This window comes from Carassius gibelio, chromosome B3 (assembly GCF_023724105.1).
Source record: "Carassius gibelio isolate Cgi1373 ecotype wild population from Czech Republic chromosome B3, carGib1.2-hapl.c, whole genome shotgun sequence".
NCBI classification, from domain to species: Eukaryota; Metazoa; Chordata; class Actinopteri; order Cypriniformes; family Cyprinidae; genus Carassius; species Carassius gibelio.
In genome coordinates this window covers 16296251-16316335 of record NC_068398.1, presented here as the reverse complement: position 1 = coordinate 16316335, position 20085 = coordinate 16296251, and the positions used below count along the sequence as shown (strand labels likewise).

The 20085-nt window shown below is 39.2% G+C and overlaps 1 protein-coding gene across 5 annotated transcripts in view; it reads right to left on the bottom strand.

Moving 5' to 3' along the window:
* The window catches only part of LOC127953863 (SRC kinase signaling inhibitor 1), a 106888-nt gene that overhangs the window by 3245 nt on the left and 83558 nt on the right, over nucleotides 1-20085 (bottom strand). For 3 of the 5 annotated variants that reach the window (XM_052553210.1, XM_052553212.1, XM_052553213.1), the window contains 9 exons: nucleotides 17970-18145; nucleotides 17122-17252; nucleotides 16867-17014; nucleotides 16126-16435; nucleotides 14876-15289; nucleotides 13729-13881; nucleotides 9869-9928; nucleotides 9030-9767; nucleotides 7700-7813 (listed from right to left, as the gene is read on the bottom strand). In XM_052553210.1, coding sequence (XP_052409170.1) covers nucleotides 7700-7813; nucleotides 9030-9767; nucleotides 9869-9928; nucleotides 13729-13881; nucleotides 14876-15289; nucleotides 16126-16435; nucleotides 16867-17014; nucleotides 17122-17252; nucleotides 17970-18145 — 2244 coding nt within the window. Of the gene's footprint in view, nucleotides 1-2972; nucleotides 3333-7699; nucleotides 7814-9029; nucleotides 9768-9868; nucleotides 9929-13728; nucleotides 13882-14875; nucleotides 15290-16125; nucleotides 16436-16866; nucleotides 17015-17121; nucleotides 17253-17969; nucleotides 18146-20085 lie in introns of those variants that run through there. The other 2 variants (XM_052553211.1, XM_052553214.1) reach the window with 2 other exon arrangements.

The window sequence follows — 20085 nt, the reverse complement described above, 5'->3', positions numbered from 1 at the left end:
TCCTGACAGGAAGTGCTGTAGTTTCTTACCATCTCCATTCAAGCACGAAACCCGCTTCTCGTTTCTGTGAAACTGTAGGCGCAAGGGTAACGTTTTGAATGTTTGAGAGTGCTCTCCGTAGCACCATTTGCTAAATTTGTCTCATTTGCTAGTTTGTAATAATAGTTCAGTCTGGGTCCTTAAATAGACCGAGCTGTGAATTTGATGCTTGCTCTGAACTTTCCAGACAAATCTAGAGTGTGAAGTATCTGAAGTATGAATCAAGTTTGAATCATTTTAACAAGTCATTTTTAGGAATCTGCAAGCCACTGCTCAACTTTTTGTGTAACTAGCAGATCCAGACATGAATTACGAATAAAGCTTTGTTTTCTCTTTTCACAGATGTTAAATTCAAACATGGCTTAAATTAAGGTGTTTCCATGCCTGTAACAGCCTACGCTTGACATTTTCCCCTCTCGCAGCACCACGTGAACTATTATACATTTTGGACATGAATTACAGGCCGATTTGGCTGCGAGACACGGAGTAACACCACTAATCTCTCCTCTGGCCATTTACTCTTGAAGTCGACCTGGTGCTCAAGCCATTAGTTTAAACCCCCGCGCCACAAGCAATCAATTTCACACATTGGTTTCATCAGAAAGCTGGAAAAATCTCCCCTTTTGCTCTATTCATCTCATTCTAATCCACTCTCACTCACCTTTACACATTTAAATTCTCTGGGCTCATGAGGAAACCTGCAGGTTTTCGCATTGACAAATTCACAATGCAGGAATACTCTTGTGAGTGTGTGAACGTCATGAGGACTGGATTGAGAAAAGAAGATGGGTGGACAGAACCACAGCCTCAATGACCAAAAAAAAGCATTGCAGTCTATGACTGTGGAGTGCAATTAAACCAAATAATGGATTTGAGATTCTTATTTGTATCACCATTCTAGGTAATCATAAACTGGCATACATGACCTTCTAGAAATGATAGTGAATCTAAGTGTCTGTGGTTTGATAGAAGAGTAAGCGGAGGGTTTGACTGGCTCGTTAAGAGAAAGGATGAGTTGGAAAGCTCTGCCGCACAGATGTCTTCCACTCGATGGATCACGTCCACTGGCATACGTGGAATTACACTTAGTCTTCTTGCTTGTGCAACCCCTACATGGTGAACCTAACCATCTGTTTGTTCATTTTAAATTGGAAGTCGGTTTCACAATCTGGGAGGCCCAAAGGTTAAGACAAGCTTGTGCCGAATGTTTGATGATTGTCAGAACATTGTAATTTCTCTAGCTTCTTGTGCTTCTTTAATGACAAGAACAGGGGAGTATCCTATATCCTTATGTGGGAAAACTGTGACTGTTAAGAACTTAATATAACAATAGCCCAACAACAACACCCCATACCAAGTGATTCAGAAAGCAGGCAGCCGTCCACTTTCCCACAGTTCCTCTGTTGCCATGACAACTAAGTTACAGCAAACATGTAAAACGGCTGTATGAAGACCTATTTGAGTGCAAATGAGAACAAAAATAAACTCTTAGGCAGTGTATGTGTATCAAAGGAATAGTTCTTTGGAAAATGAGAATTCCGCATGAATTGCTTTCTTCTGTAGGACACAAAATAAGACATCCTGAAGAATGTTTTTTTTTACCCCACACAATTAAAGTCAGTGGAGTCTGAAGCAATGTAAGACCCCAGTGACTTCCATTGTATAGACAATAAACCAAGACATTTGCAACAATACAAGAATGAGTAGATCATGACAGAACCTTCATTTTTAGATGAACCATCCCTTTAAGGGAGTGTATAATCATCTAAATGTTAATTATAGCACCAATTTCAGTAATTTTTCTTTAGATAGTCAAAATCTACATTAGAACGAGCGATGCTGCCTTAACATTAAGGTTTTGCTGTTTTTTTTTTTTTTTTACATTCCTTTCATTGATATAGATATGAGCAATAAAACGTCTCAACAAACACCGACTACTACAGTACTCACTTTCGATTATTGCAACTCTACTTGGTTTTACATAGTCTCACAGTCTTGATTTTACACTTGATGGACATCTACCGAACTCAGCTAGACCTCCAACATGTGAGATTTGGCAAATGATTGAGGGTTTGGGTAAAGAGTCCTTCCCCAGGCCTCCCGTGGGTGGTGTGATGCTGGCTGTGCAGTGGAGCTGGAAACAGGCTGGTGGTGAGTGTCCAAGCCCATCTGTTGGTTCTCTAGTTTGGGGAACTGGCAGAAACACAGAGTAGGTAGGGTTTACAGATTGGATCCGTTTACAAACTGAAGAAACGGTGAACCTGTGATGCAAAGCGGTAAGTCATCCGACCTCCATGCCTTACGTCACTGTTCTCCGCAAGGCGTCTTGGTAGGGATAGGAATGGAAACAAAACACTTTAGAAACCAATCCTCCAAAAAAAAAAAAAAAAAGCTTTCTTTTATGTCAGTTACATTTAAGTTCATCTACTTGTGCTGTCCACATCCTATATATGGATCATTTCCAGCCACATCCTCCTTAATCACTATCATCTGGAGTCAGCGTCTTGGATTCGGTCTTGTTCCGCTCCAAGCTGCCGGTGGTGGAGGGTTTTAGGGCCAGCGATGACAGATTCAGTGAGGTGAGAGCAGAGGGAGATGAGGGCGAGGATGAGGAAGTAGGTGAAGTCGGAGAGGAGCGGCCATTGGAGATGGAAAGAGGAAGGCTTGAGTAATTGAAGTTCTGCTCTCTGTGAAACCGGTGTTGTCTTAAGGTGGATGGCAGGAGGAGTGTCTCAGCCGAGAGGCTGGATCTGGAAAGGCTAGCCAGGAGCGCTTTGGCCTGGTTGGAGGAGGCCGTCAAAGAGGACAGTGCCCCCTCCTGGGGGTACTTTCTCAATCTGGAGGGCAGGTTACCGGAGAAGCTTGCGGCTCTGGTGCTTGCGAGGAGCGACTCAGTTGCTCTGGCTCTGCTGATGTTCAGACTCAGAGCCTGAGGGGTTGGGTGTTGAGGGCAAAAGTAGGGAAGATAAAGGACAGAAGAGTGGGTAGAGAAGAGTAGAGTAAAACTAAGAACATTTTTGGAGGCATTTACGGTTTGCTTTGGCTGCACTACATCATCAATCTCTCTCACAAGACACTTTCTCTAAGGAATGAATGAGGCTCTGGTGAATATTGACAGCTGCATGATATTTTTCTTCCTTAAAAGTGTACAGGATTGACTTGGAGGAACTGGGTAAAGGATTGTGGGCTTCAATCAGGAGATGCTGATGAAGAAGTGGTGGTGAACACGGCAGAAGAGGAGGTGGACAAGCTTCGGTCAGGTCGGGTTGGTTTGGGTCGCTCGCTTCTGCTCACTGGGTCAAGGAGTTGGACGTGAATGGTTGCCATGAGGGACGACGAAGGATGGCAGGTAGCGGTGACAAAGAGGAAAATGCAAGAGGAAGGGGATGGTGGGAGGAAGGATGAAGACAAACACAGGACAAAGTTATTCAGGTTATGATCATTCATGCATGATGCTAGCCTGGTACACATCTCTACTTTCGGATTTTACCACATGAGGGCAAACCCACATACATTTATAACACCCACAATGCATTATGCTAGAATAAACTGACCATTTGACAAGATCTTTGGTTGGTTTATTGAACATGAGCATATATGCATCTCTATTACCATCAGTCACTCTCAAACACTCTTTCCGTTCCTGTGTGACAGGACGCTGAAAGAGTACCACTGAGATCTGCTCAAACTCTAATCAGTTGTGAGGGAGATGGATGGACAGCACGGATACAAGGAGTGAAGAGGAGAGAGTGATGAGGGTGAAGAGAGAGCCTGTGTCTTTCCACATGAAGTGCCAATTATTCCACCCTGATAGAGCAGAAAAAGACCCTCCATCTCTCTCTCGCTCGTATCTCTCTTCCCTTTAACCTTCTCCCTCTCTTTCATTTCTCTTACTCTTTTCCAAACCTGCTGGCCCATGTCCTTTTCACAGAGCCTTCTCAAAAAGTCCCTGGAGAAAACAGCTATGATGGAGATTAAAATAGCTGCTGCTTTTGCACAGTCATACGGACTACATTTTCCTTTTGGCACCATTTACCACTTACTTTCTCTGCCCTTTTAAAATGTATGTGCCACAAGCTAATGTAATTGAGAATAGACATAATGCTGTTCAAGGAAGTCATATGTAAAAAGAAAATGGGTGCTAGGGGATACACAAACAATTTCAGAGAGAGATAAAAAAAAGATACATTAACAAAATATGTGTAACATAAGGAAGGTGTTTTCTTTTTGTTTTGTTTTTTGCATTTACTAAATTGAGAAAACCAATTTTGTCTGCTAGACTTGTGATTACTTCATTCTACTGACAGCATAAAAGTTTTGGTAACACTTTAGTATAGGGTGCAGTTCACACTAATAACTAGTTGCTTATTAGCATGTGTATTATTAACATATTGGCTGTTTATTAGTGCTTATAAAGTACCTATAATGCATGACATCCATAATCCTACCCAATACCCTAAACTTAACAACTACCTTATAAACTATTAATAAGCAGCAAATAACGAATTAATTGAGGCAAAGGTCATAGTTAATGGTTAGTTAATAGTGAGAATTGGACCCTAAAATAAAGTGTGACCAAAGTTTTAACTGCAAGGAAAAAAAACTGAGTTTTTGGAAAAAGAGGTCACACTTTAATTTATGGTCCAATTCCAACTATTAACAACCCATTAACTAAGACTTTTTTCCTCAGTAAACTCCTAATTTGCTGCTTATTAATAGTTAGTAAGGTAGTTAAATTGAGCTATTGTTTAGGATTAGGGATGTAGAATATGGTCAATTAGTTAATAGTGAGAACTGGTCCCTAAGTGTTACCAGAATTTAGTTTTTACAACACCATTCAAAAGTTAGGGGTCAGTTAGTTTTTTTGAAGAAATTAATACTTTCATTTATCAAGAAAGATCCATGTGACAGTAAACCCTGACATTAAATAAGCTTAATATTAAAAAAAGGTTTCTGTCTCAAATAAATGTTGTTTTTTGAACCTTCATTTCAAAGAACCCTTTTCTATAAAAAAAAATATTAAATAGCAACATTGATAATTATATGCAACAATTAATGAGTACCAAAAATATTAGAAATATCAGAGTGACATCTAAAAGATCATTTGACACTGAAGTAATGGCTGATGAAATTGCATTTAAAAAATATATTTACAGAAAACTTAATGCAGACTTTGTGGTGATCATAAGAGACTAATTACCAACCCAAACTTTTTAAAGGTGTTGTAAATATCAATTACAAAGACAGGGAGAAGAAGTGAATCAGACCAAAAGAGAGCAGTGATGTGTTAATTTCCTTTAAGCAGTCAGGATGAGCAATCATTTCAAAGATGAAGTATTTTGAGAAAAGGCTAGCGTACAAATGAGGCCGTGAGGTACAGTGAAAGACACAGCAATCAGAAAAAAAGCCTAAATGAAATGATGAAAGGCACAGCAAGCAGAAAAAAAGCCTAAATGATGAGTCCGGGTGAAAAGATGAGTGTGCATAAATGTTTGTATCCATTTGCCGCTAAGAGGGTTAAGACAAGAAGGAGATACTGTATACGCAGTCCACTTCAAAGGGAATAATTAGCAGTTACACTGACAAGACTAAATCCTGATCATATCCAGTTTAGCAGGAGTGTCTATAACAGCAAATATGCTCTCCTGTAATTATAGTTGCAACGAACCCTCTGATCTTGCTCTCTCTCTTGCCAATATCTGCTTCTCTCTTCCTTCCCCATAAAAGATTAGATTCTTTTCTAATATTCATGGCCTGTTGAACAGGGGCCAGATTTATTAAACACAGAGTGAGGAGATTTAAAGAGCACCAGCAGATCTATCATCTCCTTACCTACAGCACACAGGCCCATAGCTGTCCGTGTGTGCGCGTCTTTTTCTTTCTCTAATCCGTCTTCTCCACCTGTCTCTTTCACTTCACTTATGTTGTGGAGCTCACATTTCCCTAGTCTCTGGCTTTATGCTTTCTCTCCCCCCTCTACTGAGATTCACCTGTCTCTGGTTTCTTTGTTCTGTTCGAGGGTTTTAAGTGCACTTTAGAGTCCCAAATGTTCTGCGATTGACGCTCCAATTCAGTTTTTCAAAGCGTCACTGCTAGAGAGTTCTCTCCCGGCCTCACTTCACTTGTGACTGACACACACAGACAAACACGCGCATATACACGTCTCTCCTAAGGCTCTCGGCAACAGTCTGAGCTGAGGAATCGGAGCTGTGAAATGCCTCAGACAGACATCATGAATTGGTTTCAAGCAGAAAATGATCTTCTTAGCTTTCAGTAACCATTTTAAAAGCTAATACAAACATGCACAACAGTAAAGCGAAGGAGAAGTCTAAAACCTTGTTGCATGCAAAACCAAGATTGAAAAAAGAAAATATCAAGAACAGACTATAAGACTACAGATAGACTAAGAATAAACTCAACACTTACGCTAGATCAACTCTTGACCAAAACTCTAACTAATAGCCTACTAAATACAAGACTAAACCAAGTTTCTTTTTTTAGGCTAAACTAACAATAAACCAGAACTAAGATTAAAGATAGACTAAAATTAGACTGAGATTAGACTAGACCTAGATATATTTGAATAGATTTGAAATAGACGTTTACATACCTTTCGCAGATTATGCAAATATGTTAATAGTTATGCAAATATATTTTAATAAGAGGGATCATGAAAATTCCATGCTATTTTTTATTTCATACTGTCCTGAATAAATAAATAAATAAAAAACTTACATGTTTCCGAGAAGACAATATAAATACAATTTACCCTGATCATCCAATTCAAAAAGTTTACACCCGCCGACTCTTAATGCACTGTGTTGCCTTCTTAAGCATCAGTAAATGTTTTCACCCTTTGTAATAGTTAAGCATGAGTCCCTCAATCGTCCCCAAGTAAAAAGGTGGATCTCAAAATCATACAATCATTGTTGGAAAGAATTCAAATATACAGATGATGCTGGAAAACCAAAGAATGTGCAGGAGCTGGAGGATTTTTCTGAAGAACAGGGGGCAATTAAATCATCCACACAATATTAAGATTAAGATTCAAGGGTATGTAAACTTTTGAACAGAGTCGATTTTATAAATTCAGTTAATATTTTCTCTTGTGGAGTATACTGTTGTCAACATCTGAAGCGGATAAAAAATAAATAAAATAAAAACCATTAAAGTTGTCCTATGACAAGAACAGGTATTGTTTTGGTTTTCAGGACAACTTTGATGAAAGGTTCTGAACCACTTCAAATGTTGATTACTGTATATAAACATATTGTATGTGAAATAGCCTATTCTGGACTATCCTAATTAAAGAATATCATGCAATTTTCATGATCGCTCTAATTTTGTTAAAATCATTGATGTTTTGCATATTCTGCAAGGGGTAAGTAAACTTCTGAGCACAACGATCGATAGATAGATAGATAGATAGATAGATAGATAGATAGATAGATAGATAGATAGATAGATAGATAGATAGATAGATAGATAGATAGATCTGCCTCGTACCCTAATAAAATGAGCCGTAACAATAGATAGGAATGACAGAACAATACACTGGATAATAGAAACAAAGATAGAAGCACAGAAAGATGGACAAAACCATGGAATGACAGAAAAACTGATATACAGGACAACAGACAGACAGAAAGACAGATCATACCTGCTGTTGACCCTGGTTCTTAAGGAAGTCCTCTCTCTGTTTGCTTGTTTTGCTCTTTTCTGATCCGCTCTGCTGCAGGTGCTTGAGACGAGACAAGGCCTTTCCACCGCCAGTCTGAGACGGATTAGAGAGAAGAGGAGATAAATCTGTGCACTATATTTGGTAATATTTTCCCTCCAATTTCCAACAGTGTATTTGCCATCACCAGCAGTCAAAGGAAGTGCTGGAGAAGAATGGTGTGCAAGACAGGCAGGAGGGTGATTTGTTTTTAATAGAACACATGCATCTCAGTACAGTCCTCTCGTTCATTCATTCTCACACACACAGACACATATTAGTTATAATTTCTTGTATTAAATTCAGAAAATATAAATTATATGCCTTTGCACGCAAGTTGACGAAAGCTCTCAGCCCCATACAAAATAATGAAAGCTATCTCTAGTCTTTTCTCTCTCTGAATATATTACCTACACAAGATCAAGCACTAGACCAAAGTCTAGAGTCACAACCAGCCAACAGTCCTTTTAAAGCTTCAAGGAGACCCATTAGCTGTGTGTTTTATGCAAACGAGCACCTCACTGAATGAGAGGCTCTGTAAGAGGATCTAATGCCTGCAATCAGGTGGAGCTGAGTTTGCCAGGCTCCATCTGTCCTACGAGAAAAGTGTGCAACAACCTAGAGCAAGGGACTCGAACACACCAGTTAGAGGAGGGATGATGCAATGCCGGCTTGTATACAAATGTGTGGGCTGAAAGAATCACAGTGGAAAACTTCATGTTTTGTGACTTCATGCAAATCCTTCTCTTCTATCACTCACAAAGATCATCCCTGTTCTCAGCAGAGCTGAGTTATAGACATGATGTCTGGTGGATCGCGGCTTCATAGTGGTTTATCCTGACAACTAGTCTCTGAAGACGAAAGACAAATGTGAGAGGAGACAATACCGCATAAATTAGGAGTAGTTACGAAGTGCTTCACTGGGCTTCATCCTTTTATTTTACGAGAAAACCACATATAATGTCTTATGTACCAAAGGAAAATAAGACCAGGGGAAAGTAATCAAATTGCAAAGTCATTTTAAGAGTAGAAAAAAAAGAGAGTAGGCTAATAAAGAAGAGGAGGAAACAAGAGAATTTATTGTGCGAAAGATACAAAATGTATTTCTAAAGAGGCTGGAGGCAAACAATTTATCAAAGCATTTGCAAAAGAGAACTGATCTAGTTGAGCAACCCAGCGGAAGAGACCAAAAACCTTCCACCACACAGGAAGAAAGAAGATGGAAAAAACAGATAGACCAGGGCTGAAGAAGATACTGAAGGTTAGGTTGAACCTTGGATGTGGATGTGCTGATGCAGGACGGTTTAGGTGGGACAGCGGGTTTGTTTGTGTCTCCTCCGTCTGCTGTATGTCGAGTGCTGGCGGATCTCTTGGTGGAGGAACTCTGCGCCTGGACGGATGTTGGGAAGATGTTCCCCGTGTGAGGATCAGTGCTGAACTCCATCAGGCTGAGCTCCAGCTCACGAATGGTTTCCTCCAGACTGTCCAGACGACGGTACGTGCTGTGGCAGATGTCTTCCTTTTCCCCTCCAACGCCTTGAGTGCGGATCACACCCAGTTGAGAAGTCTCTACGGGTCCGTTTCCCGGCGAGGCAGACAATGTAGTGTCCGACTTTCTCAATCGCTCTTCTTTCTGTACTGTCGCCGCCTCGAGAGTCTCCTGAACCCTTGGCTCCCTCCTCAGGGGCTGTTTAATTGCTCTCTCGCTTGTTAAGGGCGGACACGACTGGGTCACATCCTGGACGGGACTCTGGAGCTCCCTCTGGGCTGCATCCAAGTCTTGTAATCGAGGGACTTTTTGGCTGGCTGACAAGTCTTGTTTCCATAGCGGCAGACGGGGAGTCCTCACAATGTGGCTGAAGTAACTTACTCTGATGTTATTGTCTTTGATTGTCTGTGTGTTGTCAGAGTGCCGGGTCTCTGCTGAGTCCTCAGAGGGGGACATGGGGAGAGAGTTACACTCAGTTAAGACTATCTGGGGAACTGGAGTGGAGGACATCCCGTGCTGCATCTGCAATTTAACAGGAGTAATTGGCATAATTAACCCATGAATGTGAATCATAAATGTATTAAGTTTTAAGGTTAATATAAAGATGGCTAAAATAAACTTACCTGTGATTTCTCAGTAAAATCACTGGAGTGGTCATCACCACCCTTAGATGCAATCAACTGCTGGCACATGTAGCGTAGCACACATACAAATACAAAATTAAATAAACAACTATTTAAACACGTTCAACCAAGAATAGTTCACTCAAAAATCACTCATTCCTCATTTACTTTTACTTATATTACTTACTTATATTTACTCTTTTTCATGTAATTACAAATGTTCCAATGTCTGAATTCAAAAAATGCAAAAGAACTAAAAAAAAATAGTCATTTTGACTCATGCTACTCTTGCTTTGTGAGGAACTGATTACAGTCGACATAGTTATTCACTCATAATTTGAGTTGTTAAAGGGATAGTTCACCCACAAAATAAATTAAATTAAATTACTCACCCTCATTTAAGACGTTATCTTAACAAATTAAGATATTTTTATATGTGTTACACTGCAACACAACTGACACGTTCAAGGCTCAGAAAGGTAATGTGTACACCGTTAAAAGAGTCCATATGACATCAGTGGTTCAACTGCAATGTTATGTAACTAAAAGAATACTTTTTTTGCACATAGAAAACAAAAATAACAATTTATAACAAATATAAAAAATAACAACTATTCAACCATATCTTCTCTTCCACATGCATTGTGGTACTCTCATGAATGGCGACAGACTGACCCAGAAGAAAAGAAACAATTGAATACATTTATTTTTGTTTTCTTTGTGGACAAAAAATATTCTTGTAGCTTCATAAAATTATGGTTGAACCACTGATGACACATGGACTATTTTAACAATGTCCTTACTGTTTTTCTGGGCCGTGAACATGTCAGTTGCATTGCTGTATATGGAGGGTCAGGGTTTGAAGATGAACGAAGGTTTTACAGGGTTTGGAACGACATGATGGTCAGTAATTAATGACATAATTTTCATTTTTGGGTGAACTATCCCTACAACTTTTTACTGATTCATGGAGTCAGTGAGCTGAGCTCAAGAGCCGGATTCACTGACAAATCATTTAGACTAGTTTTGTGAAACTGATTAACTGATTCAAAGAAATAACAAAAATAAATTAATTACAAACCAGATATTCCTCTCATGAAATTACATAAATATTACTTTTAGTATTTAAAAAATATTCTGGAATTAGATAACTTGTATTATGGACTACATTTATGTTATCTTTAATGCTTTTGTATACTTTTTGAAATGCTGAAAGTTTTGGTCCCCACTCATATTACTTCATGAAAAGGAGCATAGTAAAACAAAACATCTCCTTTGTTCATCAGAAGAAAGTCATATGGTTTTGGAATGACATGATGGTAAGTAAATGGTGAGAAAACATACATTTTTAGGTGAATTATTCATTTAAAGATCACAGAGCTGTGCTCACTTTAAAATGTAAAAACAGCAACATTCAAACCACTTTTACCTTCAGTGGAAGAAATTAGAAATTGGGCATTTCAACACAAAACAGGCATGCACTGGCAAGTGCACACACACACACACACACACACACACACACACAAAGTAAAGTATTTGGTGATTATGTAGTTGTGATCGTGCTCACTGTGATGTGGGAATATCAAAGAGCATCCTTGGTCTTTAGTTTGAGTGCAGTGAGTTTTCTTTGTCTATATAGAAGTACAGCTAACATTGTAGAGGAAAACATATAGATTCATGTGTGTGCATGAGTGTACAACATCAGTCCACACTAGCTCGCATCAGGGGTTGTTACCTGTCCAGACGAGGACACATGGGACAACAGCTGTAAACTAGAGGGACGAGCATATTTCCTGGGAGAGGGCAGGGGGAGAGTCAAATGTCGCTCAAAGAGCTGAGCATCAGGGAGATTGAAGAGAATAAATGAAAAATATGGGATGATCAATATCAGTTCAGACAGTGACATTTCAGCATTTTCCCATGAAAAGCTCTAAAGACTCTGAAACTCAATCATTTAGCACTATCATCTTCACATAGTGTACATAATTGTAAATCCCATAATTTATTCAAATTTACACCAAATAATTTGACAGACTTTCAGAAATGACACGCTGTATCTTTAAGCAATGTTTAGAGATCAGCTATTTCTGTTCATGAATGTGTTACTGTGTAGTTATTGGGTTATGGGGTGTTTTGAGATGCAGCTTGTGAGCCTGATTAGGTTTAAGAGGGAGGTGGGTATGGTGTCACTGCAGCAGTGCCCAGATCTCCACAGGTTGCCACATGCAGTGGGGATGGAGGACAAGAGACATCTGCTTGCTTACCATGTCATCCACTCAACCAAGACAACAAAATCTGTCTGCTTGTTGGTGTTAATGAGCCTTGTAGTTTGTGTTCCATGTGTGTGTGTGTGTGTGTGTGTAAGCGTATGTGTGTTGCTGGCCTGAAGCAGGTCAAGGAAGCCTAAAATCAACACCAACACAGCTCAAGCAGTGTCAGTCAGGAGAAATGCACTGTTATGGCCCCATGGCAAAATGGTAATATGTAAATGGAGACAGCTGGGGAGAGAGGTTAGAATTTTTATTTGTGCATCAGTTAAACAAATATAAAAAGCATGTTCTGAAGTAGGCCTGGGTAAAATTAATTAATTAAGGTTTTTGTTTAAAATACAAATGAAACTAAAATGAACTGATTAAAAAGTACAATCTTTAATAATAATAATAATTTCCCCATAGATTATATATATATATATATATATATATATATATATAATTATGTGTGCTGAAACGTTAAAAAAATAAAAAATAAAAAAGGCGTCGGCGTATCTGGACGCTCAGGTGGCTCGGAAGAAGTGGCCAATGTGGTTTATCCATTTTGCAACGCGAACTGGAGGTAAGCAGGCGTTTTTTTTCTCCCTCTTTTTCTTTTTCTTCACTTCAGTCCACACTACACGCCGTGTCGCCATGGTTTCGTTTATGGTTTCGCGCATGCACAGTGAGGGAAACGCGGAAAATCGGTTCGTAGCCCTGCTTCAATAGTGCGATATCTCACGAGAGCTGTCAGAAATCCATTCGAACAATCAATTGCCGTCCGGGTGAGGTTAATCGACTCTCGTTTCACCTTGTATACTGCACGAACACTGCACGACAAACGACAATGCTGAAAATCGGCCCGACTTGAAAAAGAGTCGCACAGGTCAGAATTCGGCTCTAAATCTCATGAAAATCGCACAGTGTATGCCCGGCTTTAAAGAGCATACGAGACTTTTTTCAAAAACATACAATGAAATTTAAATTAATTATAGCATTTATAAAGATTATCAGTAATATGTAATGTTTTTAGAAATATCCAGTGTGTGCTGTAGGTTCTGGAATAGAATTAGTATGTAGAAGGCATTCCCAATTCAATTTGAGTGGTGCATAACCCTGCTCTGAAGTTGCTAATGCATCTAGAGATAAAGTATATGGGTAAGTGAGATGGCATATATTAGATGTTATGGTTGTTGATTTCATGCACATTTAAATTAGACACAAACGCTATCCCACAATCCCACAGTGCCTAACTAACAGCACTGTACATCAGCACAGCACACAACATTGTCAAACCACTCATTTGAGCTTAATAGTTCATGAGCCAAAGAGCACAGACAGAAATTCAGATCTCCTGCCTGCTAATGTGTGCTTAATGAATGAATGAACCCACCAACTGGTAGAAGCCAACAATGTGTGTGTGTGTGTGTGTGTGTGTGTGTGTGTGTGTGTGTGTGTGTGTGGGTATATGAATGTAATTGCACAGCTCTGTGGGTGTACACCAGACACATCTGGTGCGTGTGACATATGGACATTAATCACCAACATTAACACTTCAGCGTGAGGGTACACATGGTCTGATGTGACCCCTCAGGTAACACATGTGCTCACCTCCAGCTCAGCTGCTAAATTCTCCTCGTTGCCCTCCTCTCGCTCTCCACCAGCGATGGTCGGAGGGGTAGAGGCTGGTCGGGGGACTTCAGATATACTCCTCCTCAGCTTAACGTGTGGCTTCTGAGACTCAGTCTCCTCTGATTCTGATTTCTGTTTAGATACACAAAGACAAGAGGACAAATCTGTATATACAATATGCATTTTTTTTAATAAGGGAACATATTTCAAAAGAAAAAAAATCATGCATATATATATATATATATATATATATATATATATATATATATATGTATATAGTTCTCTCTTTTATATAAAATGAATATATTTATATATTTATATAAAATGAATGAATTAATAAATAAATATATTATTTATTTTTAAGTATATTTTTTATTTATTTAGGATTACACAACCAATCAATGAATGAATAATATAAAATAAAAGCATTCATGGTTGAAACAATATTAAAAGAAATAATATATATATATATATATATATATATATATATATATATATATATATATATATATATATATATATATATATATATATATATATATATAATTATTCTAAAATATAAACATTGATTTGTTAGATTATGAATGGATGAATGAATAAATAATTATACAAATATTTAAAAATACAGCATATATATTTATTTATATGGTTGAATGAATGAATAATGTAAAATGAATTATGTTTTGATTGACATGATAACTGAATTCCGGAAAATAATAACTAAAAGGCTGCAAATGTATAAAATATATCCCATTGTAATGTAACGACTGAATCTTAATTAAAAGTAAACGCAAGGGAATTTAACACCTAGAACCATCTTAATCTTTCTCAATCTCTCTCAGATTCACCTGTGACCGACAGGTGATTTATTACCATAGGCAACTGAGCTGATGGAGTAAATATCAACCATGACTAATACACCCACGGATTTATGAGATGCCTGACATTTTTGAGACCCTGCTCTCAAATAAAAGTGATTTAGTGTGTTCCTCTGACTCCTCTGAACATCCGTGTGCTGCTCTTTCAGTAACATCTTGCATATAAATGTTTGAGAAAGTTTGCATGCATAAACACACACATGCAAAATCATCTGTGTGTGGGTGTCATTCTGAATGTCTCCAGTCACCTTTATACTCTTCCCAGGAATGATCATCTCTCCGCTGCGTGTAGTCAGGCCAGGGGAGGAAGGGAAACTCCGGCGGGGAGGTGGAGGAGGGGGGGATTTCGAGGGCTTCTCCGTGCGATACCTCGCCACCGTCAGCTCATCCGAGCCTCGTCTGGATCCGCTGTCTTTACTGGAAAGTTTATTCTGAGGCTTATTAGGCTTGTGTTCAGGTGTGGCATTGGTGCTAGATGGACTCTGGCTCTGGTTTTGGTTTTGAATCTGGTTCTGAGCAGGTTTGATCTGCTTGGCAGCAAAGTCCAAGTCAGGAATGGCCTTCATGAGCTCGGCCTGAGTCTCCTCCAACAGTCGATTAATGTCCTGAGCGCTGTACTGTGTTAGACTGGCTCTCTTCTCTTCCCAGTCCCGCTCTGCTGCCTGAGAAGACATACAGACTACATTTTACAAGATCATCAGTGCTTCAAAACAGCTGGTAAAGAAGCTGAAGTGTTAAAGCCTATTCACACAAAGTCAGACTTTTCAACTCTAAACACATTTACAACAAGATTTCACAAGTGCACTATTATTCAAATTTTAAGGACGGTAAGATTTTGTGCATGTGTGTTTGAAAGAAGTCTCTTACATTTACCAAGACTGCATTTGTTCAAGTAAACATCCAGTAAAACCACAATTTATAGTTTATTCCTCTAGTTTATTCCTCTAATGTCAAAGCTGATTTTTTAGCATGATTACTCCAGTCTTCAGTGTCACATAATCCTTCAGAAATCATTTTAATATTCTTATTTGCTGCTCAAAAAACATATATTTTATTCATTATGAAAAGAGTTCATGATTCTTTTATGAATATATAGTCAAATGAAAAGTTTTTTTTATTATTAGAATAGGTTTGTAACACTATAAATGTCCTTAATGTCACCTTTAATCAACTGGCTCCTTAGAGAATAAAGCATTAATTTCTTTAGAAAACAAAATACACTTTTGAACGGTTGTTTATCTTTATGAACTTTATTACTGCCACTTTCACATAATAAATACTTCAAATTGCGGATTTATCAAATGTCATTTTTTTTGGCAACACAAATTGTCCAAGGTTAATTTCTAATGTCAAAAAATACCTTCATACTTTGTCTAATTTAATGACGTCAAACCTGGGCCTGATATACATATTAAAACAACATTACTAAATAAAAAAGGTATTGCTATTGTATACATTTAGACAACTGGTTTCCTTCATTTTAAATCTCATTCCTCACCAGTCTCACTTCCACGGATGAGGCCTTCTCGGACCCTCCTCGACCTCCCAGCTCGCCCAGCTCCCGCCCCTTCAACGAGCTCACCATCCCATGAGCATCCTTCTCACGCTGTGCACTAGAAGGGTTCGAGTGGCCGTGGCCTTGACCAGAGTGTGGGCTCCAGTTAGCCAGGCTGGTCTCATTGAGGTTCAGCGGTGGACTGGTTGGAATATCAAAGTCTGTGTTCTTCCTGTACTCGTCCCCTCCTCCGAGTTTAGGAGAGGGGCTGGAATACTCATCCTGGGTTTTCCACACTCCTTCATTCATCTGCCTGATTAAGCCATAAAACAGCACCCAAAATAATGAAGAGTAAAATACATTTGAGACATGTGGCTAGACGGCGAGTGTGATTTCACCAAGTACAGCATGTTCCTGGATCAACATCCTTGTTGATCCTGGAACAACATTCCAATCAACCAATCAGAACTGAGATATAACTTTTCAGGAAATATCTGTTTTAGGCTTACAATCAGAGTTAGCTGCTTCTAAACTCTTGTTAATCAGCTTTCATTTCCCACTGATTTTAGTAATAAATTATGGGTAGGGTTAGGTTTAGGGGTAGGGATAGGGTTAAGTCCATATTTTTGGACAATAATGTTGATCCAGGATCATCAGAAGATGTTGATCCAGGAACATGTCTTACTTGGTAAAATCAGGGCGACCGTGGGTAGCAAGGGAATGGTTAAATAAGTGTTTGTCTACCTCCTCAGCGTGGAGAGAGTGTCTGTGATGGATCTGCAGCGTTTAAGCAGGGCGTCCAGTCTGTGCGGCTCCTCTTTCAGGAATTTCACAGCTTCCACTTCCACTCGCAACACCACTCGCATTTTACTCTGGAGCCCCGGGAACTGATCTGAATGAGAGAGACAAACAGAAAAACAGACAGGCAGAGAAGTGAACAACTCTCTCCTCTAACTGAGGTTCAAGTGTCTGGCTGTGAAGGACAGAAGACCGTCTCACTCTTCAGCTCGGTGAGAGTCTCTCCCAGTTTCCTCAGCAGTGAGCTTTTCTCCTCCAGCTCCTGCACTGTCACATGTCGGTGATTGACAGACATCTCCTTCTGGATTTCATCCACGGACCTTTCCAGATCACTGTCAAGAGCAAACATTAGCTTCGTTACATATTGATTGTTTCAGAAAAGAGCATAAACCTGCATGACATATTAATTGATGCTATCACAAAGCACCTCAGTGTTATTACACAGAAGGGACTCTTGATGTTTCTGACATTTAAAAGTTGAAAAATGTAGCACGAGATGAGCGTGAAAATCCTGCGCTGTGGCGTCGGCACGCATTTGAATAAGTGTCAGTGCAGCAGGGTGTTTTAGCACTAAACGACTGAGACACAGCCAGACTGTTTACACTCGAAATCCAATTTAACCACGTCAAATAAATCCACCCCTCGCAAAATGCTTTGTTACAAACAGCGTACGGTTAATAATTGAATCACATCAACTGGCTGTTAGCTATACTTAATAACCGCTATCAATTAAAAGCAACACGACTGATCTGGCAGCGGGTTGAAGAGGCGGATTTAGTCACCCTGCTGCTTTTAATTGGAAGAAAATAAATCAATGAGATGCTGTCCGTTGTTTGGACGAGCTAAAGCTGAGGTGCAGGTCTGCAGGTCTATAACTGAGACTGTTTATGCCTCATTGTTATGCATTTATTCACATTCGGGTAAGAGTTGATGAGAACCCGTGCAATAAAAATAAATGTGAAATTATTTTTTTCAGCATTATGCAGCAGTTTCACTAAGCTAGCGCCTCAGATGGCAGTATTATAGCACATATTGTGTGCCAGACGCACTGCAGTTGCTGAATGATGAGTTCCTCCTCGTTCAGGTATTTTAGTCTCTCCTCTTCCACTAGGAGGCGCTGTCTCTGGAGAGGGTCTTCCTGTTTCCTCAGCGCATCTGATAGACGCAGACTCAGCTCTGTCTCGGTCCTCTTCAGTAGACTGCGTATGGAGTCCTGGTTCTGCAACTACACACAAACACAAACCAATTAAATTCTGTGCAATGGCAATTTAGATAACTATTTCGAAACACATCGTAAATGTTATAAATGTTTTGCTGAACACATTACAAAGACTAGATAGCTATGCCTTCATCACGTAAATGCATATCATAAACATGTATGGCTGTGTAAATCAAATGAAGCTGCTAGAGGAAGCTTTTTACTGTAATTATTTGTGAAATTTTCTAGTAATTTCTGAGTGATTTTTTTTTTTTTATAGCTATTTTTTTGTGTGTGTATAATTATCAAACCAGAGGGCCAGGGTCCACTAGGGGTCCTCATCAAATTTCCAAGGGGGCCAAAGGACAACTTTAGAATGAAAGGGAAATTAAAGTTTTAAGCAGCTTTTTTAAAGTTATAATACATGCCAACATGGGGGAGGAGTGGTAAAATATTGTGTTGGACAGCAGAGGCTCTGGGTCAAAAGATTTGAGAACCACTGCTTGAGGTGATTTATATAAATGTAGGACATGTTACTTAATCAACCTCCTATGGTGTTACTAGAACAATATTCCCAACAACCAATCGCAGCCCTTCTATGTTCAGTATTAATCTAGTCGTCAGAGGTTTCAGGTGTATCAGTGTGGGAGCGTTTAGGAGCCACACAGATGGGAAATCAAAAATTACCAGTATTACAGTGTATGATGTAGCTGTCCATCAGTGTAAACAATGTGCAAAGTAATTAAACCAAAAAGTACACGATTTATAAAGTTATTGGCTTCTTAAGTAAGGAGTCGACTCTGAATCACTGAAACGAGTCGTTATAGATTTCAAATCTTTTGCCCATCTCTATGTACGTCACTAGGAACACTTTGCATAATAATCTCCGCCTACCATCTTGAGAGAAACAAAACTGTGACCTGCCCCACCCCCCACACAGACGCTCTGGTTGGTGTGAGAGCATCATGTCGAGGAGACAGTGTTTTTAATTGTAAAGGCAAGTTTGTTTTATTTTCACTGCCAAAGAATGAAGATCAGAAGAACCAATGGCTAAAATTCATATTTACCACAATACCAGAGCAGTACAACAAATCCCTTTTGTTGTGTCCACAACATTTCACTGATGACTGCTTTTCTAATCTCGGTGAGTACAAGGCGGGATTTTCAAAGCGTTTGGCCATAAAAGAGGGTTCATTACCAACTTTATTTAGAACAACGAGCATCTCGGAATCACAACGCAAAGTATGATTATGAAGTTATGTGTCTGTTTTCTCCCGAGCGTCTTATCAGTATGTGTGCTGTCTGCAGCCTGTCTGCGCTGATCTTCATTTACGAACACGTCATTAAAATGAAGTGTAACTCCGTGAATACTCAACGAAGAGACATGAGAGAGATATCTATAGAAAGTTTGACATGTCTACTTTAAAACTAAACAAGTGCTGCCGAAAACAGATATTCTGTGATAAAGTAATCCATATGAAAACAACGCGATGTCCGTTTTTCACGTCTCCCTTCATTATATCTAATGAGACCACGCCCCCGCGTTGAACGCGCTATTCAGATTCAAACTGAAGTGCGCGGCTTGAATACACCCACACAGAAGAAAAAGCAGCGAGACTGTTCAAGTTTTTTATTTTACTGTTTGTTTCGTGATGAGAGGAATAAGACATAATTCACCCCAAACAGATGCTAACGCATAGTTTACCGTGGAGGTGTGTGCGGAACAACCAATCAAACCTGACTATGTTAGTTGACCAATCAGAACACAGTATGCTACCGAAAGGTGGGGTTTAAGGAAACTGAATCTTTTGAACAGCTTCGCGCGAACCGTTTGGGGATCTCTGAGAATTGAGGTAATTTTAAAATGATATTTTGACAAAATGACAATGTTTTTTAACCTTGGATGGATTTCAACCTAATGTACAAGACTTATAAACAGTGATAGGAAGCTTAGAATTTTCATCTTA